The sequence below is a fragment of the Protomyctophum bolini genome (assembly GCF_963924005.1).
Source record: "Protomyctophum bolini genome assembly, chromosome: 13".
In the NCBI taxonomy this organism is placed as follows: Eukaryota; Metazoa; Chordata; class Actinopteri; order Myctophiformes; family Myctophidae; genus Protomyctophum; species Protomyctophum bolini.
In genome coordinates, this window is record NC_137874.1 from 33,439,460 (window position 1) to 33,466,287 (window position 26,828).

The 26,828-nt window shown below is 44.0% G+C and overlaps 1 protein-coding gene across 4 annotated transcripts; it reads left to right on the top strand.

The window, feature by feature from the left end:
• Positions 1-26,667, top strand: ypel2a (yippee-like 2a). Of its 4 annotated transcripts, XR_013965168.1 has the most exons (6): positions 1-144; positions 21,551-21,973; positions 22,885-22,928; positions 23,085-23,193; positions 24,578-24,819; positions 24,874-25,905. XR_013965168.1 is itself a non-coding variant. In XM_080780371.1 (5 exons), exons 2-5 carry the CDS (start codon positions 21,866-21,868, stop codon positions 25,904-25,906), a joined length of 387 nt encoding a protein of 128 aa, XP_080636497.1. In that variant the 5' UTR covers positions 1-144; positions 21,551-21,865; the 3' UTR covers positions 25,907-26,667. The 4 variants fall into 4 exon arrangements, 3 of the variants coding, with proteins under 3 accessions (XP_080636497.1, XP_080636498.1, XP_080636499.1); XM_080780371.1 differs by lacking the exon at positions 24,578-24,819 and having other exon boundaries at positions 25,781-26,667; XM_080780372.1 differs by lacking the exon at positions 24,578-24,819 and having other exon boundaries at positions 25,821-26,667.
• Positions 26,668-26,828: the final 161 nt, after the last annotated feature.

Sequence of the window (26,828 nt, forward strand, 5' to 3'; positions counted from 1 at the left end):
CTCTACACACACACACACAGCCGCAGCAGGACTGCTCTGTTAAAACCTGTCAAAACTATACGAATAACAACATTTTGCAGCTGACAAGTGTTTCTCCGAACGACAGAAGGAGGGACAAGTTTATTCTTTTTTTCTTCTGTCAAGGTAATTACGACGTATGCATGGGGGCCTGCTGCTGTTTGGAGGAGGGGGGGGGGGGGCTTTGCTTAACAACGCTTTAAAGTTTTTTTTTGTTGTGACGTGACGTACGTTCTGTTTAATATGTCGTTGTTGTGTGGTTATGCTATTCGGTGGTTGTTTGGTTGCGTGTGTGTGTGTGTATGCGTGCGTGCGTGTGTGTGTTGTGATGATGCCAGCAGCATCATCTTCATCTTCATCATCATCACAGTTCGATTACACACTGTTCCACTTGTGCTGCTGGAGGTATATTTAGTCCACCATCCCATAGTCCAGAGAGGGTCGTTCTGTGATTGGCTATGGAGTTGATTTGTCAGAGCTGTGTGTGTGTGTGTGCGTGTGCGTGTGCGTGTGTGTGTGTGTGTGTGTGTGTGTGTGTGTGTGTGTGTGTGTGCGTGTGCAGGCGCGCACGAATTATCTTAGAATTGCTCTTATTATTATTATTAGAGTGTGAGTGAACAACATTGAAATTTATATTATGACTTCTGAAACGCCTTTTGAAAAATGGACAGTGACATTTTTTGGAACCAAATCTTAAGAGGGTGTCCCTCCTCGCCACTGTACGTGTACTGGCTCAAAATCCTTTCAAATGGGGAACCACAGTAGCTGATCCTTGATGTCCCCCCACAAAACACTGGCCTTACCAACCCTAGCATATATAGACTAGCTTTCACTGGCCTTACCAACCCTAGCATGTCTAGACTAGGTTTCACTGGCCTTACCGACCCTAGCATGTATAGACTAGGTTTCACTGGCATTACCAACCCTAGCATGTATAGACTAGGTTTCACTGGCATTACCAACCCTAGCATGTATAGAGTAGAGTAGACTAGGTTTTCAACTTACCAACTCCAGCATGTGTAGACTAGGTTTTCAACTTACCAACCCCAGCATGTATAGACTAGGTTTTCAACGTACCAACCCCAGCATGTATAGACTAGGTTTTCAACTTACCAACCACAGCATGTATAGACTATAGGTTTTCAACTTACCAACCCCAGCATGGTTTTCAACTTACCAACCCTGGCATGCATTGACTAGGTTTTCACTGGAGGCAGGCTTGTTGCCTCTGGCAACCAAGTGACCAGTCACAGAGCGGCGGTCCTTTTGGACAATGGGATTTCATGCTAGCCACACTTTTAAGTTGTGCTTGTGGTGTACCCTGCAGCACCTCCAAGCAACACCTTTACCATATTATTCAAACACACACCTCTGCATATACAACTCAACGGTGCTTCTCTGTCAAGGAGGACCCCCAAATAAATATGGCAGAGCCCCATTATGAAAATAATGTGAGCCAGAGTAGTCCCCCCACTCCCCATACAATTCAATTTAAATTCAAAGGGCTTTATTGGCATGAGAAAACATACGTTTACATTGCCAAAGCAGAAAGAACAATACAGCAATACAATCAAAACAAAAATGATGTACTTTGAAGGTCAGAATCTTCAATAGATCAACGATCACTTGATGCAGGTATAGTGCAGGAATATACACAATGATTAGTCTTTAGGGTGGTTGTGTTCCATTTGATATCCTTCTCCTATCACAGCAACTCACAGATCTTGCTGCTGTGTTTGCACATTGATGTACTTCGCCCAGCAGATATGGGAGTTTTTTGTCATTGGTCATGTTTTCAAAATCTCTGTGTGTGATTGTAATCTGTGGGAAGTATGTGTCTCTGATGTCTTGGTACAATGGACAGATGGTTAGAAAGTGTAGCTCGGTTTCCACTTAATTTAGTGTGCAGTGGGTGCATAGTCTGTCTTTTCTCGGGATACAGGTTTGCCTATGACGGCCTTTCTCGATCGCGAGACTGTGCTCACTGAGTCTGTACCTAGTTAAGATTTTTCTTTGTTTTGGGTCGGTCACGGTGCTCAGGTATTCTGCCACTGTGTATTCTCTGTTTAGGGCCAGATAGTATTCTAGTTTACTCTTCTTTTGTGTTGCTTCTTTCCAATGTGTCAGATAGTTTTCCTTTTGCTGTTTTATAATTTGGTTTAGTCCAATGGGTTTTCTATCTCGTGGCTCTGTTTGTGTTTGTGCCTGGAGTTCCAGGGCCAGCTGGCTGAGGGGGCATCTCTCTAGAGTTTCACTGTGTGAGTGCCTTGTTATGGAGTGCATCTAGGTCACTTTCTTTTAGGTGGTTGTAGAACTTAAGTGCTCTCTTTTTTTATTTTGATTATGAGTGGGTATCGTCCTAATTCTGCCCTGCATGCATTATTTGGTGTTTTTCGCTGGGTACGGAGAATGGATTTGCAGAATTCTGTCTGTAGGGTCTCGGTTTGGTGTTTGTTTATCCCATTTTTCAAGGTCATGGTTTGCTAATGGTCCCCAGATCTCGCAACCATAGAGGGAAATTGGTTCTATCACAGAGTCCAGTATTTTAAGCCATGTTTTAATTGGGATGTCTATTTTGATGTTTCTTTTGATGGCATAGAATGCCATACTCCCCATACAAGATGTGTGGTGTTAAACCGTTTCAGATAGGCTATATTTAAATTTGTTGTTCAAAGTTTTTTTTAATTTTTTTTTCTAATGGTCCCCAGATCTCGCAACCATAGAGGGAAATTGGTTCTATCACAGAGTCCAGTATTTTAAGCCATGTTTTAATTGGGATGTCTATTTTGATGTTTCTTTTGATGGCATAGAATGCCATACTCCCCATACAAGATGTGTGGTGTTAAACCGTTTCAGATAGGCTATATTTAAATTTGTTGTTCAAAGTTTTTGAAAATATATATAGTGATGAAGTGGTTAAAACTGTTACATTATGTTATTTCGCTGGGGATCCCCTGGAACCCCCCCCCCCCCTCCACAAGGACCCCACTTTGAGAACCACTGCTGTGCATTACAACAGCCAAAAGGGTAAAGGGGGAAGTTGTTTTTTGTTTGTTTTTTTAGAGGAACAGGAACCAGTGCATAATAACGTAACATCATCTTGGTTCTGCAATCTGATCCAAATAGCAATTTACCCCACAAACACACACACACACACACACACACACACACACACACACACACACACACACACACACACACACACACACACACAGGTTGACAAGGTTTTATTTTTTTCTTCCGTGGTCTGTTGTTCCTTGTTTCTGTGGTGTCCCCAAACAGAGCGCAGGTCTGACCGTTTGCACCCTGGCTGTTTTGTTGCCTTCATGGCTGCAGCCTGTAGGTCAGGAACCGTCAACTGTCAAAAGAAAAGAAACTCAACTGACCTGTTTTTATTTGCGCTGCATCAACACAATGACAGAAAGAAACATTCAAGTTCTATTTTATTTTCTTCTTGGCCATTTTTAGACCTGAGGCCGATTCTAAATAGGTAGTTCTCACGCTTCCTAAAATGTTCAAAAAGAGCGCTTGTGCATCTGCTATTTTTTAATAGCCGATAGGGATGTGCCGATGTGTTTGCTGATTAATCTCCCATCACTAATAGCCGATATCTAAAATGACGCAGATTGGGTTCCCTGTTTCAATAATATATGTGTGTGTGGCTTGAGTTTTTATCTTGTGTAAAGGGCTTGTGGTTGCGGTGAACGTTTGAGCAAATCATTGCACAATCAGTCTGAAAACTGTTTCTGTGTGTGTGTGTGTGTGTGTGTGTGTGTGTGTGTGTGTGTGTGTGTGTGTGTGCGCGTGTGCGCGCGGAGAGGGCACAAGTGATCTTAGGATTGCTCCAGTGCTATTATGATGATTTGCTGTATGCATACAGCCAGCGGCATCAAGCCCTGCTGTGTAGTTCAGGCCAGGGTACTGAGCGAGAGGAGAAGCCATTGATCATTCCTCTAGCAGCCTTTTAATAAAACCACTGTATATTTAAGCACAACACTAACAGCTACCTGACATCGGGCGGTGAGAGAGCTGAATTGACAATGGGCCCACAGTGTGTGTGCACAGTAAAGTCCTCAGTGTTTCGTTTCGCTCTGAGGGGTCCATTTGGTTGCATTTGTACACCTCTCGGAGTGAAGTTAAACACAGGATTGTACTGTGTGGGCCCTTCACAAGGGAGCCATACAAAGCAGCGTTGCCAGATTTTGCGAGGGAAATATAAGCAGCAAGCAGGTCTTATGAAAACAAGCCCAAAAGAAGTGACTAATAATAGGCCACATGAGCACTTTAAACATATATGAGCCCATCTACAAGCTCACAACGTATCGCTGTGCGCTTGATCTGTTATTTTCAATCGAATCAATCACAAATCTCTCATCTCTCTCTATTTTTTTGTATTTTTATTTTCTATTCAGAATTTCTTTTAAACATTTTAAAAACACAGATCATGCATTTTCAGATGGGGATCAGGGACAAGAAGTACATGTTCATTTCGGGGTCCTTGACTCCTTGGCATGAGAATATTTGAGAAACACTGGTTTAAACAGCATTTTGAAAGCAAGCTTAACCCCCCTCCCCCCTTCCCCCCCCCCCAACTCTCAACTACCAATATTTGCAACAAGCGACGTCGCAGGAAAGCCAAGCCCAAAGTCGCTTTATTAATAAGCAGACATGGCAACACTGCACACAACAAAGTCCATAGAGTGGAGCTTGTTTTTCAGCCATGGGCCCACTGCCAGGCAGGCAGCACCCCCACCCCCGATCTCACCCCACCCCCCACCGCGTCCCCGACCTCCTGCACCTATCCTTTGACTTGTTGTTCACACCTATTTCCTGCCCCGCTGCTTAACTCATTTAGGACTGAGACCAGATTCTATAAATGTCTACTAAAAATACAGTTTTCTGGAAACTATGTTTCCATGCCACTGTTTCTCAAGCTATTTCATGTCAAGGACCCCAGAAATCTCATGTAATTGGCCACCGACCCAGTGAGGGAGGGCAAAATATTTTAGGTTAAAAACATTTGCTGTGAAAGAATATTTATATTCAAAGAATTTGCACACATTTTCACAACTTTTCAAAAATAGCAAATCTTCAAGCTTACACCATGAGCTTGTAGATCTGCTCGATGTTATGGGGAAGGGGAGGCTGTAAACACAGACACATGGACAGTGGTGGGGGAAAAAAGTACTCAGATTTTGTACTTACTGTAAGTAGGTTAAAAGTATCAATAATACTGCTTGATTGATTGATTGATTGAAATCTTTATTAACAGTTTGCAGAATTACAGTACATTTCAAGCACAAACTCAATACAAAGACTGTTAACTGTGAGTGGACGACCCAATTAAGCCTTACACTTGTTTACAACAGGGTCCACATTGTTCAATTCATCAAAACATTTAGAGACAAACAAATAGACACTTCTATGTAGTTAAAGAACAGAACAGGAATTCATCATATAGGAATCGAAAAGGGAAAAAAAAATATATATACAGTGAGGGGAACAGGGGGATAAAAGAAAAGAAAACGAAAGACAGAGTGTAGGGCGCCTGCACACAACACCATGCGTTGATGCCATGTGTGCATATGTGCAGGCACCCAACACCACGTCCATACAAAAACATAGTACAATCCATAGTACAAAGACAGAGTGTAGGGCGCCTGCACACAACACCATGCGTTGATGCCATGTGTGCATATGTGCAGGCACCCAACACCACGTCCATACAAAAACATAGTACAATCCAGATACAAATTCAGCTTTTACAGAGGCCAGTTTCGAATTGCAGCCATCCGTAGGTGCCCTTTGAGAGCAGTTTTGAAGGAGCCAAGGGATTCACATGTCTTAATGACTGTTGGTAGGGCGTTCCACATTTTGGTCGCATAGGAGCGAAAAGAATTTAGTCCCTTGTTTGTGCCGAATCTGGGTTGTACATGGTTTGTTGCACTCCCTCTGGTGTTGTGGGTGTGGACTTCGTTTACATTAAGGAAGTATTTAGACAGGTACATGGGTATCTTGGTGGTGTATCTAATCTTGTGGACCAGACCCATTGCAAGATGCTGTACTCTGTCGTCGACCCTAAGCCATCCCAGCCTGTCAAAGTGGGCAGGGGTGAGGTGGGTTCGGGGGGTGAGGCCAAGTAGGAGCCTGACCAGTTTGTTTTGGGAGGTCTGGAGCCTTGTTTTAAGGGCCTTTGAGGTGCTGTGGTACCAGGAGGTGGATGCATAGTCAAAGAAACCTTGTACAAGGGCTCCTGTTAAGGTCTTCAAGGTGTTTTTGTCGACCAGTGAGGAGATCCTGTAGAGGAATCTTGTTCTTTGATTGACTTTTTTGATTACGTTGGTGGCCATCTTATCACCGGAAAGATTGGCCTCCAGGATGGAACCTAGGTAGGTAATTTGATCCTTCCGTGTGATAATATCATCACCAACTCTAACCAAGAAGCCATCTGCCTTTTTGAGATTACTATTTGATCCGAAGAGAATGGATTCAGTTTTTCCCAGGTGTAAGGATAGTTTGTTATCAGCGAGCCAGGTGCAGATTCTACCGAGTTCAGAGCTGAGGGTCTTTTCAACCTGCAGTTTGTTCCTGTCCGAGACCAGCAGTGCTGAGTCGTCTGCGAACAGGAACAAGTTGCAGTCACAAGCTGAAGTCATGTCGTTTACATATATTAGGAACAGTAAAGGCCCTAGTATGCTTCCTTGTGGGACGCCACAGCTCACTGGGAGGGGGGGGGACAGTGTTCCGTTCACTTCCACCATCTGTTCTCTCCCCTCCAGGTAGGATTGCATCCAGCTCACTGATGTGCTATCAAAACCAATAGCTTTAAGCTTGTTAACCAGTATGGAGTGGTTCACGGTGTCAAAAGCCTTTTGGAGGTCCAGCATGACCATGCCGCAGTATTTTCCAGCATCCACCTCGTGTTTGATGTGGTCGCTCAAATAGAGAAGGCATGTGTCAGTGGAGTGGGATGTTCTGAAACCAGATTGGAACTCGTACAACAATTTATTAGTGGCAAGATACTTTTCAACCTGTTCATAGACTATTTTTTCCATCACTTTCGAGATGGAGCTTAGAATAGAAATAGGGCGGTAGTTGCCGGGTTCTAATTTGCTCCCTTTTTTGTACAGGGGGGTTACTTTGGCCAGTTTAAAATCTCTGGGGACCTGTCCTTGTTTGATGGAGAGGTTAACTATGTGGGTGATGACTGGAGCTATGGAAATGGCTGAGTCTCTGAGAAATTTGGAGGGAATATTGTCATGGCCAGTGGCCTTGTGGGGTTGGAGGGCACTCAGTTTCTTAAGTACCTCCTCAGTTGTTACCATTGTCATTTTAAAATCATCTTTACAAACACCTAGGTTTTTGTAGAAGCCTTTGATGTGCTCTACACCAAAACGCCCAGAGTGGGAGGGCAGTTTGTTAACCAGCATTGTTGCAATGTTTGTAAAGAAGATGTTCAAGTGATTGGCTACATCAACCTTGTCAGTGATGAGGGTGTTATTTGATTTGATGTTTATGTTAGTAAACCTGGTTTTAAGTTTCTGACCACAGCCTAGTTGGTTGTTTAGTAGCTTCCAGAGCTCCCGAGGATTGTTTTTGATTTCCTCGGCTTTATCATTGATAAAGTTACTTTTGGCTGATTTGGTCATGGCAATTACACCGTTTCTTAGCTTGTTACATTGGGTTTTAAGGATGCACAGTTTGGTTTGGAGATCACTGTCGAAGCGCTTAGCTAGCTTGGACTTGCATTTAAGAAGTTCAGAGCATTTGTTGTCTCTGGCTTTCATTGCAGTCAGTATGTCCGAATTCATCCATGGCTCCGAGCGGGTTTTGACCCTGATGGTTCTCAGAGGAGCCATGTTGTTTAGTACTGTTGTAAATTTGGTTTTAAAGCCAAGCCATGCTTCTTCGACTAGTGAGCTCCTGAGCACATCGGACCAATCCAGTCTCTCCAGTTCTAGGTTAAAGGCCTCACTAGAGTAGGTTTTGAGGTCCCTAGATATGACTGTTTTGTGACAGTCAAATTTTAGTTTCTGTATTTTGCGGGTACAGAAAATCATAAAATGATCACTGAGCCCACATACAATAACCCCTTTCTTGGAGATTCTGGATTTGTCCGAGGTCAGAATGAGATCAATGACAGTTTGAGTAGAATCACACTCTCTTGTGGGTTGGGTAATTAGCTGGCTGAAACCATGCAGATCACAGAGCCGACTAAACGATTTAAACACAGGCACTTCCTTACGATGCATGTCCGTATTCCAGTCGCCAATCAGGATTTTCTCTACAGATTCCTCCCCAGCTAAGCACCCCTCAAGAATATCATAGAACCCGTGCTGATCAGGCGGTCTATAGACGGTGCCAACTAGTACTGATTTAGCATTTTTGAAAATTAATTCAACCCACACAGTTTCAATTTCATCATGCTGTAATTCAGTACGAGTAACATATTCAGTGTCTTTGTGAATATACATGCACACGCCACCACCATGCCTGTTTCTGTCGTTCCTAATGACAGTATAGTTTTCTATTTCTATCTCTGGGTCCTTAGTGGACTCGTCAAGCTTAGTTTCAGAAAAACACAGGATGTTTGCCTTACCGTTTTGAAATAGATGTCTGATCTCTGCCAGTTTGCGACTGAGGCTATTCACATTCAAATGAAACAGATGAAGGCCGTTGGTTTCGACGATTGTGTTAATTTCGTCGGTGTTGAAATAGTCTGAGGTGTGAATGTGGATGGGCGGTGGAATTTCCGTGGCTGAGGTGTGAGTGGGGAGGGGCGGTGGAATGTCAATGCCATTGTCCTCAGTAGTCCTGGATTGACTGTGCATGTCAGGACATGTCCTGCACATGTCAATGCCATTGTCCTCAGTAGTCCTGGATTGACTGGGGGTGTGGGGGAGGGGGGGGTGTTCCTCGGTTTCGATCACAGCCGGGTTGGTTTCAGCAAACATAACGCCCGCGGTGAAATAAGGGGGTCCGCTGGCGTTGGTTGTATGCTGTGGGGGAGAGGCTGGAGAGCGTTCCCAGGCTGATCTTGGAGTTGCGTCCGTGGTCAAGTCCATGGAGGCGGCGCTCTGGAAGCCGTGGCGCGTTGCGATGGAAACGGCTGTGGCTTGCGGAAGTCCCTCTTGCTGTAGGAGCAGTCTCGCTTGTGAGACCGCTTGTGATCGTGTAACCGGTCCAGGAGACTGCAATGTAGCAGTGCTCCGTTACAAGTAAAAGTCCCGAAAGTTTACTTGAGTAAAGGTATAAGTATTGGCATTAAAATGTACTTGAAGTACCAAAAGTTAAAGTACTCATTTTGTAGATTATAATGTCCAATTTCACATCATTAGAAAATAGCAGATCTACAAGCTCAAGAAAATAGTAGATCACAATCATGTGTCACATCGCAACACATAATTGTGAGCTTGTAGATAATAATAATCTGCAAAGTAACTAGTAAAGTTTTCAAATAAATGTAGTGGAGTAAAAGTATGATATTTGCCACTGAGATGTAGTGGAGTAGAGGTAAAGGGATTGGCAATTGAAAATACTCAAACAAAGTACAAATATATATATATATACTAAAAATTGTACCAAGCACAGTAGTTAAGTATATGTAGGCTACTTACTTACTTTACACCACTAATAATAGGAATCAGAAAAAGAGTGAAAGATACATTGTTGGAAGGCGATCTTTGGCTCAAAGGGGGCAGCCTTCAACCCATCCTCCCATTTTAGACGGGAACCCTATTTTGGTGTTAGCATCATGTCATGCTTTAGCTATTGAAAAATAGCAGATCTACAAGCTCATAGCGCGCCACCAATGGCGCGCTACGAGCTTGTAGGTCTGCTATTTTTAGACATTTTTAGAATCTGATCTCAGGTCAGAATGGAAAACTGTCAGGATGTAGAAGACATTTTTAGAATCTGATCTCAGGTCAGAATGGGTTAAAGTAAAATCTTCACAGTTTCAAGTAGCTTAACCACCACTCCAGACTGGTGTTTCTCCAAAACAGTGGGCCCATGTTTTGTATGTGTCGCCAGCCGGCAAGATATCCCAAAGTTTTGTTTTGAGTTTGTACATCTGCTGCTTTTGGTGCTTTTTGTGTGTGACGCTGTAGTGTGAATTGAACTTCAAATGTATGAAAAGAACATTTGACAATGAATAGTTTATCCCAGCAAAATTAGCAAAACAAGTACATCTCAAACACCTAACTGAACTTGATTTTATTTACAGTAAGCGCTATAGCCCCATTCATAACATGTCCAAAATAACATTGCCACCGATAAAGAAAATAGTTACAAATACTGGCCGATATATGTAGGTGTAGTTCCAGACATATCATATATAGCATCCGGTGATTGTGGAGCAGTTGTCTGCCTGTGTGAGACTGTGTCGTGTGTGAAAGTGTAAATGTAATGTTTTGGGGGAGTTTTTGCGTGATCTATTTCCGTGTGAGCTTCTAACAGACAGTCAGTTAGCCCACATTTCCCACGCTGTTGTTGTTGCCATGTTTCCCTGTCTATGGAAGCAGTAAGCACCCACCCAGCAGCCTCCAGGCAGGCCCAGGTGGCCAGTCGCTCCCATCTGGCTAGCCCAGCTGCTGTGTCTTAAGCCTCAGTACTATGCTGCACCATTGTCGGCTCCATCAGCTCTTATTGTCGACAAGCGACACCGTTGTGCAATCGAGAGTAAAAGCTTTCAAATCTGCAATCCGGATGGGAGCTCATTTGATTGATGGTGTTAAGGTTAAGGGTACGTGATATGTTTTGGTTAAAACAAAACGTTTTTGATTTTGTTCAAAGGTTAAACTAAAGCACTATCAGTGGTGGAAAGTAGTGAAATACATTTACTTAAGTACTGTAGTACTTAAGTACAATTTCCAATACTTTTACTTCTACTCCACTGGCACTACATCTCGGATCCAAATATTGTACTTTTACTCCACTACATTTATTTGAAAACTTCAGTTACTAGTTACTTTGTAGATTTAGATTATTATTACAAAACATACATTAACCACTTCAGCCCTATATAGCCGATCTACAAGCTCACAATGTGTCGCAATGCATTGTGAGCTTCTAGATCTGCTATTTGCATAAGATTCTTTATTCATTTGAAAACTTTAAATGGGACATTCTGCACAATGACTACTTTTACTTTAGGTAACTTAAGTACATTTTGATGTCACTTTTACTCAAGTACATTTACTTGTAATGGAGTACGTCTTGCAGTTTTGCTACTTTTACTTAAGTAAAGAATGCAAGTACTTTTTCCACCACTGGTTTGTTCAGTAACAGAGAGTCTCCCCTCCACACACTGACTGCCATGGACAGATCTCCGTCATGTGGTCTTGTCAGCCAGAGATCCAGAGATCACGTCAGAGAGGTTTACTAACTTGTGACCCATTTGAAAATTGGCACCGTGCCACTCCGTGGTGGCCCGGGCCGGCCTAGCGGTCCGGCGGGCACCGAGGCTGGTAGTCCTGCAGCCTGACAGCGTGTCGCGGGATCGAGTCCCGATCCAGACGACCTTTGCTGCATGTCTTCCCCCCCATCTCTCTCCCCGTCTCCTGTCTACCGACCTACTATATATATGTATCAATAAAAGGCAAAAATATTGTAAAAACAAAACGAAACAATACATGTCCGTGACCCACTGTGGTATAACGCCCAACAACGTATGGGGTTAATTAGAGTGGTTGTTCTATTGACGACATGGCGCCATGCACAGTTGTTTATTGTGTGTGTGTGTGTGCGCGTGCGACTGTGCGTGTGCGACTGTGCGTGTGCGCGCGCGCAAAGAGTTAGGATTATCACACATGTTAGTAGGTTAAACTCTTGACGGTGTGTCAACGCAACACTGCAGTTCTACAGTCCACAGGGATAAGTGAACACTGCTGTGTTTACAGCAGGAACATAGGCCCGGTGAGCTTCTAGTTTCACACTGCCAGTGTTAAAGTAACACCCCGAGGGTGTTGCTTGTCAGTGTGTATGCTCTGCTGTGTGTGCGGTCTCAGACCTCGACAGTGGACACCTTACAGGGGAATATTTCACTTCCAAACAGGTTTGGGGTCATTTTGACGTAGACTACTCTGGTTTTTGTGAGCGCTCGGCCCAGACAGTTCTTAAGTAGTTTGATTCAGTGTTTACATATATTTGATATGCACCCGTCGCCAATTGCGCCTTTTGACGCCTTTTTTAATATCGATTGATTGCGGTGATCAACTGCGTCCAGTATGCCCTCATAACACTCCGGTAGCGGTCCGCAAAAGAAAAAACGCAAATGGAAATTTCAGACGAATTGTCCGGAAGTGCATTATTTGTCGATGGCACGGTTGGCACCCACCCGGTAACTATACTGGCGATAGCAGGCGAACAGGCAAGGGTCAAAAACTGGCGGAGGAAAGTTTTTATTTTATTTTTCTTATATTTTTGGGGGGAAAGTAACAAAATATAATACAATAAAAAATGCAATAAAAGTTATGAAAAAAATAATTGTTAGATAATAATACACTTGAATAAAGCGCTTTTCGACACATGGTTACAACGTGCTTTAAGTGCTCTGATATTAATATAGCTCATTTTGTGGGGGAACCCCTGGAACCCCCTGTTGGGGAACCCCTGGAACCCCCTCAAGGACCCCACTTTGAGAAGCAGGAACAGGAACTACTCATCATGAAATAGTCTGACCATACAGGAAGTGAGCATGCAGACCAATCGGTGAGGTGTCTTGATACCACCATCCCAACTGGCAGTTGCAAGGAGTTGCATTGGTGTGGACTGGCCTTTACATTAACCAACATTAGCCAAAAATAGCCAATCTACAAGCTCACAATGCCTCACAGAGGTTCGTGGGGAAATAGAGCAGGCCAAATGCAAGTTTTGACGCAATGCTACACAAGTCTATGAATGATTAAAAATAGATTTTAATTGATTTGGGAAACAATTGTAATTTAATCCTTTTCTCCCCCCCCCCCCCCCCTTTTTTACACATTAAAATTAGGAAAGTCATTTTTTTGTATTTGTGCATTTGCTTTTAACATTTTAGGTGTGAGAACTACTGATTTAAAAGTCATTTGTAAAATCGGCCTTGAGTCTAAATGGGTTCATGTGCATGTCAAAGGTGAACACCTTCCACAACAGGCCAAGCAAGTATTGGCCTCCAGTATTATACAGCTTTCCCTAGAAACACCTGATCAACTCAACACACTGTATACCTGTATGAAGTGAAGTCTATGTATTGCTGAGGCCTCGGGTCCTCTGCAATACTACACCTAAGATAAGATATGACCTTTATTTGTTGAATGAATGGTTTTCAAGATATGTGCATGACAGACAGACAATTACTTGGATTGATTGATTGTGAAAAAGAGGAGAGGTAACGTCTCATTTTGTATAGTTGGTATAGTGGCTCCTCCTGTAACTGACGGCAGCCATCAATCCCCCATGATCTGCATTCACGGTGCAAACCTGCCAGAGCGTGAGTGTGAGCGGAGGAGGAGGAGGTGTGGGCTTGTTGTTCAGGTCAGCTCAGGTAAAGGATGAGGGAAGGCCAGTGAGATACTGTAGATGGCATGACCTCAAAGTAACTCCCAGACTCACTTGGCTTGTGCAAACCGGATATGCCTGTACAAGAGCCGCGTGCTGTCGACTCTGCTCATTTCAATATTTGGGTCACCGTACTCTGTCCTCCCAGTCAGTAGCATGAGAAGCACTGGTGTAATTGTATAATGTAATATATAATGTAATTAACCGGGACTAAACCAAATGGCATGCTATCTTTGCTATTTAAGAGCTAAATGCAGCACATTCTGCACTCATGGTGTGAGTCGCAGGTAGGTTTGCCTCCCTCTCTTTGATAACATGCAGAAAGAGCTCTTTGTCTTCTTTTCCCTCTTTTCTTCCATGATGTGGCCTGTATGTCTCTAGTTCTCTCTCTCTCTCTCTCTCTCTCTCTCTCTCTCTCTCTCTCTGCCATTTCCTCTCATCTGCACTGCACTGTACCTTTCCTCTTCGTCTCTCTGTCCCTGCTTTGTTGCTATTGTTGTTTGTTGTTTAACCCATTCTGACCTGAGATCAGATTCATACGAGGTTTCCACTGGACACACACACACTGGTCTGATTAACCCATTCTGACCTGAGATCAGATTCTAAAAATGTCAGTCGTTCTTCGATTTTTCAAAAATAGCAGACCTACAAGCTCGTAGCGCGCCACTCGGTGGCGCGCTATGAGCTTGTAGATCTGCTTGTAGATCTGCTAAAAGGTTGCTTCTCAACCTTTTCCTCAAAATAATCATATTTGAACTTATTTGTAGTATTGTAGCTGTATTGTAGGAGTTGAGATATTACATTTGGTTTGACCTCGGTTCCACAGATGCATATTGTGACAATAGCTGATCTGCAAGCATGTAGATCAACTATTGTCACAATGTTTGCCTCATTCTCAGGTAATATTTCACAACTTGACCAAAAGGTCAAATGTTGGTTGGTGGGTTTTCTGTTGAGTGAGAAAACAATGTTGCACATTAAGCTAATCATGTGGACCACACAGACAGACACACACACACACACACGCACACGCGCGCGCACACACACACACACGCACACGCACACGCACACGCACACGCACACACAATAAAATAAGAACTTCACATGGGGATCCAGAGCCACAGGTTGAGGTCCACTGGTTTAACCCATGTCTGTCTCTGTCTCCCTTTTCCATATCGAAATTGAAACCTCTTATCTCCATATTTCCACTTTTTTGGCGTTTCCTTTTTTCCCCTACTTTGTTGTACAAAGAGTGTCACACAAAAGCACTGTGAGAACAGCAGCTCTACAAGCTCACACGACATGGCGTGTGTAGATCCAACAACCCAAAAGGAACGGTTCTTTTGGACATACTGTACAGGTTTCCACATTATGTTCTCCTCGCGCTGCACAATAAAATCTGAGTGAATACAAAAAAATATATATCCCACCCTGGATTTGACAATGTGAAAATCTGACGTAATACTTTCCAGTGCCTTCGGCGTTGAGAGTTTGCGCTGGAAAATCATCACCCAGCCTTAGGTAAAAAAACAAACAAAAAACTCTTCAAAACGCGTCATTATGTGGGCTGGTGGCAGTTCTCCAACGGAAGCTCTCAGAACTATATTACACTTTTATTGCTTGTAGGAGTTGGTCCTGGTCAGAGCTGCTCACTGCAACGGCAACTTATTTTAATGAATACATTATTTATTAACCAATCTGTGTGGTAGAGAGTATGACCCATTTAGACCTCACTTTAACCATTATTGGAAACTTTAGCTGAAAATAATCTACAAGCTCATAGCGCTTGAGTAGATTTGCTATTTTTGAAAAATCGGGAAAGTGTTTTTAACTAATATATTTGCTGGAAGGTCCCTGGAACAACATATTTTGAGATGGGAGTCGGCGGCCAATTGCATATATTTGTTTGGGTCCTTGACACATAATGACCAGTAATTAAATGAAATGACTCGGCATAATATCATTGCCGTCGGGCAGAAACCTCTCATCTCCATATTGTAACCTTTTGTGTTTTCCGGTGAATTAACGCTCTAGTCTACTTGATCACGCTACAGCGTCACACCAAAGCATCAAAAGCAGATCCCCAAGCTCGAGACACGGTGCGAAGCGACCCGCTTTGAGCTTGTTGATCTGCTGCTTTTGCTATTTTTTTATTTGAATCCTGAAAAGTAACAGTTTTGGATGGGGACTGCCCATAGTTGCGACACCCCTTGCGTGCCGTTAGGGTTAGGGTTACTGCTAGACGGATGTTAGGTTCTTAGCTTACTTATGATCCTTACTTATGAGCTTGTAGATCGGCTATTTTCAGCATGCAATCAAGTGTAAAATAACTTTGTAAAAAAACGTAGTCGCTGAACATTTTTTGTCATCGTTTTTTGTCGACGAAATCAACACTGATAATGATATACCATTAATTTACCTTGATAAATGCCGTCTCTCGCGATATGTATATACCTTGCATGAAGGTACATTTTCACATTTTCGATACATCTTCTTGCAGCCTTAGTGGCCAATGCCATAGTGTTCAGAAAAATCACACTTCAAGCCACAGTACTGTATGACTTTCCTCTAAATATCAACCCCCACCCCCCGTCCTCCATTCCCTGTTGTGAAATGACAACCTTTATAGCTCAGCGTAACCCGGTCAACAGCGCTTCAGTTCAACCACTTTAACCAGCCGAGCCCTCGCGTCACCTATTCTGGGGAGAATTGCCAATCTACGAACTCGCGACGCGCTGTGAGCGTGTAGATCGGCTATTTCCAACGAATAGATTTAGTTTTAGCGTATATACCTGTAGTGTAGACCCTTGAGGGACATCGGTCAACGTACTATGTATGTATGTAGCCTATAGGGTTTAAGTGGTAAAGCCCCCAGCCCTATTAATACACTACAGTAGACTACTTGGTCGTACAACAAACCACTAAAGCAACCGATCCACAAGCTCACAGCGTGTCGCATCGTGGTCGCGCTGTGAGCTTGTAGATCTGCTATTTTAGCTCCGTAAAATCCAAACATATGAACACAACTACACATGCCCAAAAATAGGGACGGCAGGTTTGAAAGTGGTTAAACCAACCCACCCATATATACATATTTAGATGACCCTGGCTTGGCTTGGCTTGGCTTGGCCCGGCTGGCTCAGGGCGTCAGCATCGCGGAACATGACACACACGCGCACGCGCACACACACACACACACACACACACACACACACACACAGAGTTTTAATCTACTGTAGCAGTTGGACGCTCATGCAGCAGCAGCTGCCGTCCCGTTGGTGGCTTGGCTATAACCCACCAAGCTTACAGTATTTTACGTGTGTGTGTGCGCGTGCATGTGTGCGTGCGTGCTCGAGCGTGTTGGTGGCTTGGCTATATAACCCACCAAGCTTACAATGTTTTACACATGCGTACAAAAGGCAGTACTCCCTCCTCCCCCTCCTCCTCCCCCTCCTCCTCCTCCCCCTCCTCCTCCCCCTCCTCCTCCTCCTCCTCCTCCTCCTCCTCCTCCTCCTCCTCCCAACCGTGGGAATTTGTTGGAAAATATCACTAGCGGCGGGTGGACAAACCTTGTATGTCCAAAAAAGAAAAACTTTACTTTTCAGGAAATAAAATAACCTTTGGTTCCAAATGGATCCGATGTAGTTGTGATTTTAGGCACGAGCTTGTTAATATGTTTTGTTGGTTCATTTACAGTACCTTCAAATGATTTTAGTGTGTGTGTTTGTGTGTGCGTGTGAGCGTGCGTGTGAGCGTGCGTGCGTGTGCGCATCCAGGACGCTTGGTGCTTCGTGTTTTGGATGGAGCATGTTTTTCTTTTTTTTCTTCTTTTTTTTTAAACATGTCATCATGTGGTACAGTCAGACATTAAGACTAAATGTAAACATGTCATCATGTGGTACAGTCAGACATTAAGACTAAATGTAAACATGTCGTCGTGTGGTACAGTCAGACATTAAGACTAAATGTAAACATGTCATCATGTGGTACAGTCAGACATTAAGACTAAATGTAAACATGTCATCATGTGGTACAGTCAGACATTAAGACTAAATGTAAACATGTCATCATGTGGTACAGTCAGACATTAAGACTAAATGTAAACATGTCATCATGTGGTACAGTCAGACATTAAGACTAAATGTAAACATGTCATCATGTGGTACAGTCAGACATTAAGACTAAATGTAAACATGTCATCATGTGGTACAGTCAGACATTAAGACTAAATGTAAACATGTCATCATGTGGTACAGTCAGACATTAAGACTAAATGTAAACATGTCATCATGTGGTACAGTCAGACATTAAGACTAAATGTAAACATGTCATCATGTGGTACAGTCAGACATTAAGACTAAATGTAAACATGTCATCATGTGGTACAGTCAGACATTAAGACTAAATGTAAACATGTCATCATATGGTACAGTCAGACATTAAGACTAAATGTAAACATGTCATCATGTGGTACAGTCAGACATTAAGACTAAATGTAAACATGTCATCATGTGGTACAGTCAGACATTAAGACTAAAGCATAACACAAAAAAGTCCTGGGGACTTGTTTCCATGGTGGTTCTATATATGCAGCATAACACAATAATCATCAAATCAACAAATGCAAACATCTTTATGTACAAAGGAGATGGGAAGCCTATACCTCCCCTTGTGGTCATTAAGTGTCACATAACGGGCCAGTCAATCTAAGATTTGACCCAAAATGAATTGCAATAGTAATCGTTAACCCATTTTGACCTGAGATCAGATTCTAAAAATGTCTTCTACATCCTGACAGTTTTCTGAAAAAGCTATGTTTCTATGTCAGTCGTTCTTCGATTTTTCAAAAATAGCAGACCTACAAGCTTGTAGCGCGCCACTCGGTGGCGCGCTATGAGCTTGTAGATCTGCTATTTTTCAATAGCTAAAGCATAACATAATGCTAACACCAGGCCTAACACCACAGCATTAGTTTCCATGGTAACTAGTGTGGCATTGCTTTCATGAAACTGAATCAAGCCTCAACATATCCAGGTTAACTGGCAAACTTAATCTGGCAAACTTAACCAGGTTCCATGAAAACCGGTTAATCGCTGATCCAGCATATATTAAACCAGGATATCTACTTAAATCCCGGTTTAATCTCTAATCCAAGTTTCGTGAAACGGGCCCCAGGTCAATAGGAGAATCAATGGAGACTATATTTAAGTCACCGGCTACCGGAGACTCCGCCGGTTATCAAATTATTGGCTTAGTAATGTGACAAAAACAAACATCTCCATTCATTTAAGGGTGTGTAAATATATATATTTTCACTATTTTAAAATGCTTAACATTTTAAAATGTACTTAATTACACAGCAACGATATCCTTCCACGTTTGGATGAAGCTGTGCCTGTGAGTCATCCTATTAATGCATCTTACCTGTATATTTTACTTTAGTCGCTGCTGTGAGCTTTTCGGTCAGTCTTTGTGAAGCAGTGCATTAGGGTAATGACGTATGGCATAAAATATCTTCATGTTTTATTCACACTAGTCTAAAGGTACAGGCTTAGAGTTTCACGCTTCCTCTCGGAACACGTAGACTCTCAGTGTCCAGCACTGACATCAGTACCAGTAAGACGCCTGAGGGGGAGAAGCAACCTAGGTCGTGTGCACACAGCCGCCTCATTGACGGCAGACTGCTGGGTGAGGGCCGAGGGGGGGTCAGATCAACATGGAATGAATTCTGTACTTCCCATATAACTTAGGAGCATGTCTTGAGTGTACAGTGTTTGTAAATGTAGCCTATCTGAAATAAATAACTTCAATGTAACATGGATTGTGTTACAGTACAGTAGCCTGCCGAGTACAGTAGTGCGACCCAGGACCCCCGGAAGGGGACAGGACCCCCGGGGGGAAGGGGACAACGATTGCGTCCTTTATCAATATATTGCGTCAAAAACGCAGCCTGTTTGCAATACTGGTATAGCTGTGCCCTCTGACCTCCAACGCCCCCTCCCCCCCGCCCCCCCCCCCCGCAATGCTCTGACCTCAGCACTTCCATTCACACCCCGCTAAGTGACCCCCCTCACACACACACACACACACACACACGCACACACGCACACACATGCACACACATTGTGCCAACTAGTGGCACTGAGTCAGCAGGCCGGCCCACCACAGCTGAAGAGCTGCTTACCTCAGGGATACTGCTGAGGTGGGGGACCACAGGGCTGAACTCCAGGACCCCTCATAGACTGACTGGACATGTTTAGCCCCATAAAGACCCCCAGAGGCCCATTCTGCCTATATGTGTCTTCTAAACCCATTCTGATGAGATCAGATTCTAAAAATGTCTTCTACATCCTGACAGTTCTCTGAAAAAGCTATGTTTCTGTCAGTCGTTTTTTTTTAAATAGCAGACCTACATGAGCTTGTAGATCTGCTATTTTTCAATAGCTAAATTATAACATAATGCTAACACCAAAAGGGGTTCCCGCCCAAAATGGGTTTAAAAGAAATGCCAACAGTTCTCAAACTTTTTCATGTCAAGGACCCCCAAAATAGCTCGGTAGCTGCTATTTTTTTTAAATCGAAGAACCACTGACATAGAAACGTAGCTTTTTCAGAAAACTGTCGGGATCTAGAAGACATTTTTAGAATCTGATCTCAGGTCAGAATGGGTTAACGGTACAGTGACTGACTGACTGACTGCACACCTGAGCAACTGGTCCAACCGCATGTAGTGTACAGTAGTGTACAGTAAGCTTCCCCTGCCCTGCTTGCTCTCCGGTTTTAAAGGCTTTGGATGCTGCGAGACCTGAGCGGCTTACCTGTCTGGGTGTACCTGTGCGTGTGTGTGTGTGTGTGTGTGTGTGTGTGTGTGTGTGTGTGTGTGTGTGCGTGCGTGCGTGCGTGCGTGCGCATGCACACGTCAACAACTGTAACTCTAATCTGGCGGGCCATATGCTTGGTAAGCCCAGTAAATCTGTTGCGTCGTTGAGTAGTCAAAAAGGGCATTCCTGACTGTGTCATCTTTTCAGACGGCGTGCATTAGGGATGCATGATATCGAAACATTTTGGGTGTTTTTCAATTCCCTTTCTTTTTATCTTCTTATCTAAAAAAAGATGACTTGAAGTGATTTCAGTTCAGTTCAGCGGTTGCATAATTGCAGATACCGATGTAAAAACTAAAAAAGGTCAAATAATGGTCGATAACTCGACTCATCTCTGTCTGGTGGAAACCTCCCATGTCCAAAGCGGTTACTTTCCAGGGTTCAAATTCTAAAGTATGAGACTATTATGGCCTGGGGCTCTTTTCTGCCTTTATTTGATAGCGTACGTACAGTAAGTTGACAGGAAATGGCGGGGAGAGAGAGATGGGGAGTGACGCGCAGCAAAGCTCGACTGGATCGACACGCTGTCGGGCAGTGTGAATTCCTTCAGAATCTTTTGATTTAGTCTCAGTCTTTATCTTAGTACTATTTTGTCTTCTGAAATGAAATTGTTAAGTCTTAGTCAAACTAAATAGTAGAAACCTTAGTCGACTTAGTCTTTAGTCCTAGTCGTAGCCGACGAAATTAACACTGCTGTCAGGCTAGGATCACAAGGCCCGCTATAGGCCCCGGCTGGATCTGCTACTTTTCCTCCTTTGTGCTGTCATTTGTGGGAACGCATGTCCAAAGCTGTTACTTTTCATCCTTGTGTGTGACTTTGTGCTGTCATTTGTGGGAACGCATGTCCAAAGCTGTTACTTTTCATCCTTGTGTGTGACTTTGTGCTGTCATTTGTGGGAACGCATGTCCAAAGCTGTTACTTTTCAGGATTCCATTTCAAAAACATCAAAAGGTAGCAGATCCACAACAAGCTCAAAGCGCGTCGCTTCGCGCCACGTTTCGAGCTCGTCGATCTGCTACTGTTGATGCTTTTGTGTGACTTTTTCTGCTGTCATTTGTGGGAAGAACGTTCGACCCATTTTCTGACCGTGCGTTTCTCTTGCGTGTTGCAGTTTCCCCTTCAGGCCGGTGGGCTCGCCGGCGGCCCTGGTGTCCCCCTTGCATCACGGCCCTGGTGTCCCCCTTGCATCACGGCCCTGGTGTCCCCCTTGCATCACGGCCCTTTGCCTGCCTGCTGCCCTGCTTCCCCTGCAAGTCCACCGGGGTGGTCTCCTTCCTCCAGCCCTTTGTTCCTGCTCCGCGGCCCACCGTGGACTAGGCCCGGCCCGCCTGGGCCCTGCAGCGCCAGCGACACCGTCATCCTCACCGCCACCTCCTCCTCCTCCTCCTCCCGGTCGGCGCTGCTCCGCTCTCCCGCCGGCGACATCATGACGCGCTCCAAGACCTTCCAGGCGTACCTGCCCAGCTGCCACCGCACCTACAGCTGCATCCACTGCCGAGCGCACCTGGCCAACCACGACGAGCTCATCTCCAAGGTCAGCAGCGCTGGTGGTCTGATGGTCTCTGGAGGCAGGCGTGGTTCTGCAAACGTTTTCCACCCAACATTCTATTTATACATCCAGATGGAGCTTTGTTTAAACACTCTCTGACCTTTAGTATAGGTCCTGCAACCAGTGTTGCCATGTCTGCTTCTTATAAGAGACTTTGGTCTTGTTTTTTTTCTTTGTTTTTCTGTAAAGTTGCTTGTAAATATTGGGAGTTGCGGGTTGCAGATTTGTTTTGGGCTTGTTTCTGAAGTGTAGTTCCATTGTTTTTTTCGTGTCAAAGACTCCCAAATGAATAGTGTACACGGACTAGAGTTCTCTCTAACGGGCCTGAACATGTATGCTCCACCCTAACTGGGCCTTACTGAGCCGGTCCGAGGCCCAGTCCGACCATAACATGCATCACCATTTTAAACCTGAACCAAACGGAGAGAGAAGAAAAAAGATAGCCAGTAGGGGGCAGCACCAATGGCTCAAATTATGTACAGTTGTTCTTAAAACATGCTAAGTTTTGCACAAAATAGGCTAAAGTAAACCTATTGGGCCCTATTTTCACCATGCACCTTATACACATTATCCTTAAACATCTTTGCCTTTTTTTTTTTTACTTTTTTAAAAACATTTTAAAATGGTTCAACTAGCCGTTCTATATCGATCATAGGCAGAATTAAAGTTCGCTGTGACCACACCATAGATCCTATTTTATAATTTCCCACAAAAAATAAAATAGGGCAAATACCGCACAATTGTTTATATTTTTGTTTTTCTAAATACATGGGGGAAAAGAACGTATATGTCATTTACTGTATATTATAAAATGTTGCACAATGTTGTGATGAATTTTGAGGTAAAAAAAAAAAGAATATTGTGATGTTTGATTTTGTCCCATTCCTCTGTTTCAGTCATTCCAAGGAAGTCAAGGCAGAGCTTACCTATTCAACTCTGTGTAAGTACCACCAACAGAATCATTGATTTATAAGATAGTCTTTCCCGATTATTCGATTAATGGGAGAAGTTTACAGTAGGTGTAATGAAAGTGTGTGTGTGTGTGTGTGTGTGTGTGTGTGTGTGTGTGTGTGTGTGTGTGTGTGTGTGTGTCCAGGGTGAACGTGGGCTGTGGGCCAGCGGAGGAGCGGGTTCTGCTGACGGGCCTCCACGCCGTGGCCGACATCTACTGTGAAAACTGTAAAACCACCCTGGGATGGAAATACGTACGTACACACACGCACACACACACACACAAACACACACACACACACACGCGCACACACGCAAAGTTGGATGGAATGTTTCATGTGTTTATGAGCTGACAGTACTTCATTGGACCCCTTGGTGTGGTTGTTATGTGCAATGATGTCTTCCCTTTGTATTCCTGGAGGCTGAAACCTTGATAGTCAAACGTGCCAATGAAATTGGCAACAGTGATATAGTGACATCACAATATCATCCCCTCCCCTAACCTCTCCCCCTTTATCATGATACAACAGCTGTGGGTGTGGCTTCAGTTCAGGTGGATCACCACCCACAAGGCAAACCAGGCATACTTAATTAACTGGTGGGCGTGTCCACATAAAAACGATATTTTAACAAATACTGTACACTTAAAAAATAAATAATCTTCCTCATTATATAATAATTATAATCATGTTTTAGGGTGAAAGAAAATCACGGCACTCCATCTTTAAAGAACGCTATTCCTTTTTTTAATAATATTTGACTGTACTTTGTGTGTATCTATAGTTTCATTATTACTGTGATGTGCTGCTTCCCCTTTCTTCTTTTTGCTTGGTTTTGTGTTTGTTATACTTTTATAGTTTGTCATACTTTATTTATACATTAATGAGTATGACACACCTTTATGTGAAACATGAAAAAAATCAGTAAAAGTATTTTCCTCGCAGAAACCCTTCAGTTTGTTGTTTTGTTGTTTGTCATTTTACTGTACTGTACTGTACTGTGGTCAATGGTGGCACAGTTGGTAGTGCTGTCGCCTCACAGTTAGAAGGTCCTGGGTTCGATTCCCGCTCGGGGCGCTGTGGGTGCTGGCGGCGTGTTTCCTCCTCCGCGTCAGTGCCCGAGGCGGGGTTGGCGAAAGGGCCTTTCTGTGTGGAGTTTGCATGTTCTCCCCGTGTCCCCTATAGGGTAGGTACCCTCACAAAAAACATGCAGTAATCCTGGTCTCTAAACAGCCTCCCCCTGGCCAGCCGGGGGGCCTGATGGAGGGGAAAGGAACTGGTTGGAATAACGTGTTCCTTCCACGCGCTACGTCCAACCAGGGAAACTCCCCCCTGTCAGGTGTAAAGGAGCAACTTGGACACTCAGGCATGAAGGAAGCATGAGTTCAAGTCCGTTGCTCTCCCCATGTCCCCCATATATGGGGACTAGGTTGGCAGAGGGTGTGTAGAGCCCAGGATCACATTAGATAATTGACACAGGGGTGAAAATGGGTTACAAAATCGAGGGATAGAAATGAGAGGAAAGAAAAGTAGTGTGGTCAAGCAGGAAGCGTCTATTTACAAAATGGAGATAAGAGGTGTCTGCCTGACAGCGATGGTATATCCAACCTGGTCTCTTCTTCGTGTCCTCGTCTTGCAGGAGCACGCGTTCGAGAGCAGTCAGAAATACAAGGAGGGCAAGTTCATCATCGAACTGGCCCACATGATCAAGGACAACGGCTGGGATTGAACCGGCCCACATGATCAAGGACGACGGCTGGGGTTGAACAGAGGAGGAGGAGGAGCCCATGCCCCCCTCCCCCTCCCTCCCCGCCCGGGAGGCGTGTCTTAGGACTTTAAAGCGCGTGGCTTGCCGATGGACGTCTAAAGCAGGAACTCGCTGTCCAGTCTTCACTCCGTACGTACACGCCCCCCCCCCCCCCCCACGCGAGCGAGCGCGTGCGCGTACTTTGTTAGCTCGCAATCTGTAAGGCAACGGACTGTGAAAAGACAACTTTGAGACGATGCGCAACACGTGTGCGCACACACACACACACACACACACATACACTCACTTCATGTACTCACGTACATGAACATGAATATTGTCCCAATGAGATATTTTTTTGTGTTTTTTTGGCGTCACCTTCCCTCCTTTTTTGCATTGTCACTCTCCATCCCTCGTTGGATGAGTGGTGCTGTTGCCGTCCCAGCTTCCTCCTCGTTCCTTAGCTTAGCTTATCCTCCTGGTTAGAGGAGGGTTTCCGAGCCCCCCCCCCCCCCCCCCACACTCTCAAACCCTCCATCATCATCCTTGGCTGATGTTGCCCAGTCTGGGCAAGCTGGCGGAAGCTTGTTGTGCCTCTGGCTCCGGGCTGAATCGCCACGATCACGCTCTCCACTCTGCGCTCGTTGTGTGCACAGGTGTCAACAGAGAGGATGACGGTGATGATGTGGGGGCGGGGAGGGGGGGGGTTGGTAGTGAAGTACTCAGGACCCCGACCCTTATGGGAATGTAAGTCCATATACAAATATTAGATTGTATCAAAATAATGGTTCATCACACACACACACACTCAGCACCTTAAACTAAATGAACTGAACTTAATCCGAAATCGGACTGTTTTGACTGTTGAAAAAAAGAAAAAAAAAGGTAAAAAATGTTCTTGCTTTATATTTTTTCTTTTCTTAAAAAAAAATATTTGCTTAAGATTTTTTATTATTATTTATTCATGTGTTCAAGTTACATTAAAATGTATGCTTACTTAATTTATTTGGCCCCATTATGACAAATGGTAGCAATCTTTATGAGGTAACACTTTTGTAATGTCTTTTTGTATTTATTTTTCTTTGCCTTCGTCAGTGTGATGTTACTTACACAGCAAACATCCCCAACTCTGAAGGTATACAGGCCTACAAGTGGACCCGCACAGTGGACGTTGCCTGTTTACCAGCCCGTGGAATGCTTTACAAATGTAGAACGACGTGAGGAAACACTTTTTGAAGAGTGAAGCATTTGACGCGGGGGTCGACGAGAGAATGTGTGAGAATCGAAGCGCGCTAGCGTCGCTAATGCTAGTAGCGTTCTTCCAAGACGGCCTTTAAGACATTTGAAATCAGGAGAATATCTGGTTGTGGAAGTGAATCCAGAACAACTGGACGAACCTGTGGGTTCTGATACTGTACTTATTGTCATTATTCTGCTCACTCTCGTACCGGAAACAATTGCTGAGACTTACGCTCTCATCGGATGTATTCATGCCAGAATGTTACACTTGAATTTTTGTAAACTGATTTTTTTCTCTCACGTCTTACTCCTCGCTGGTTTGTTTGTTTCTTTGTTTTACTTAATTATGTTTATTTTTTTACAAAAAAAACATTTTACTGAAGACATATTTTGTTTTTCCTTGAGTCCCTAAAAAGCCTTGAACTCAAGAACCAGTACAAACCACAGAATGTGTTTTTTAACGGTGCGAACCAGGAAAAGAAAAACGGGATCAACGAGGAACTTAACCAATCAAAAGGGAGTCGTGCGACGCATCCCTCCACAACCAAAGACTGTGTCTCATCAGTGAAACCGTGGACCTAGTACAGACACCAGGAAGTTGATCATGACTGTCCCAATCGGTGAGCCGTGGACCTATAGTCCAGACTCCAGACATCAGGAAGTTCATGACTTTTTGGCGACGATATTTGGTGTAGAGTGTCTTCAACAGCGGGGCCTGCCCGGGACCCCTAGGGGGTCCTCAGAGATACTGCAAGGGGGGGAGGGGGTCTTTATTTTGGGGGGTGGGGGGCATTAGCCGAAAATCTACCTGATCTACAAGCTTGTAGATTGGGCTATTTTCTACAAAGACGGTCGGTGTACAGGGAAAGAAAGAGCAAACCAAGTCAAAAGTTCACGTTTACAA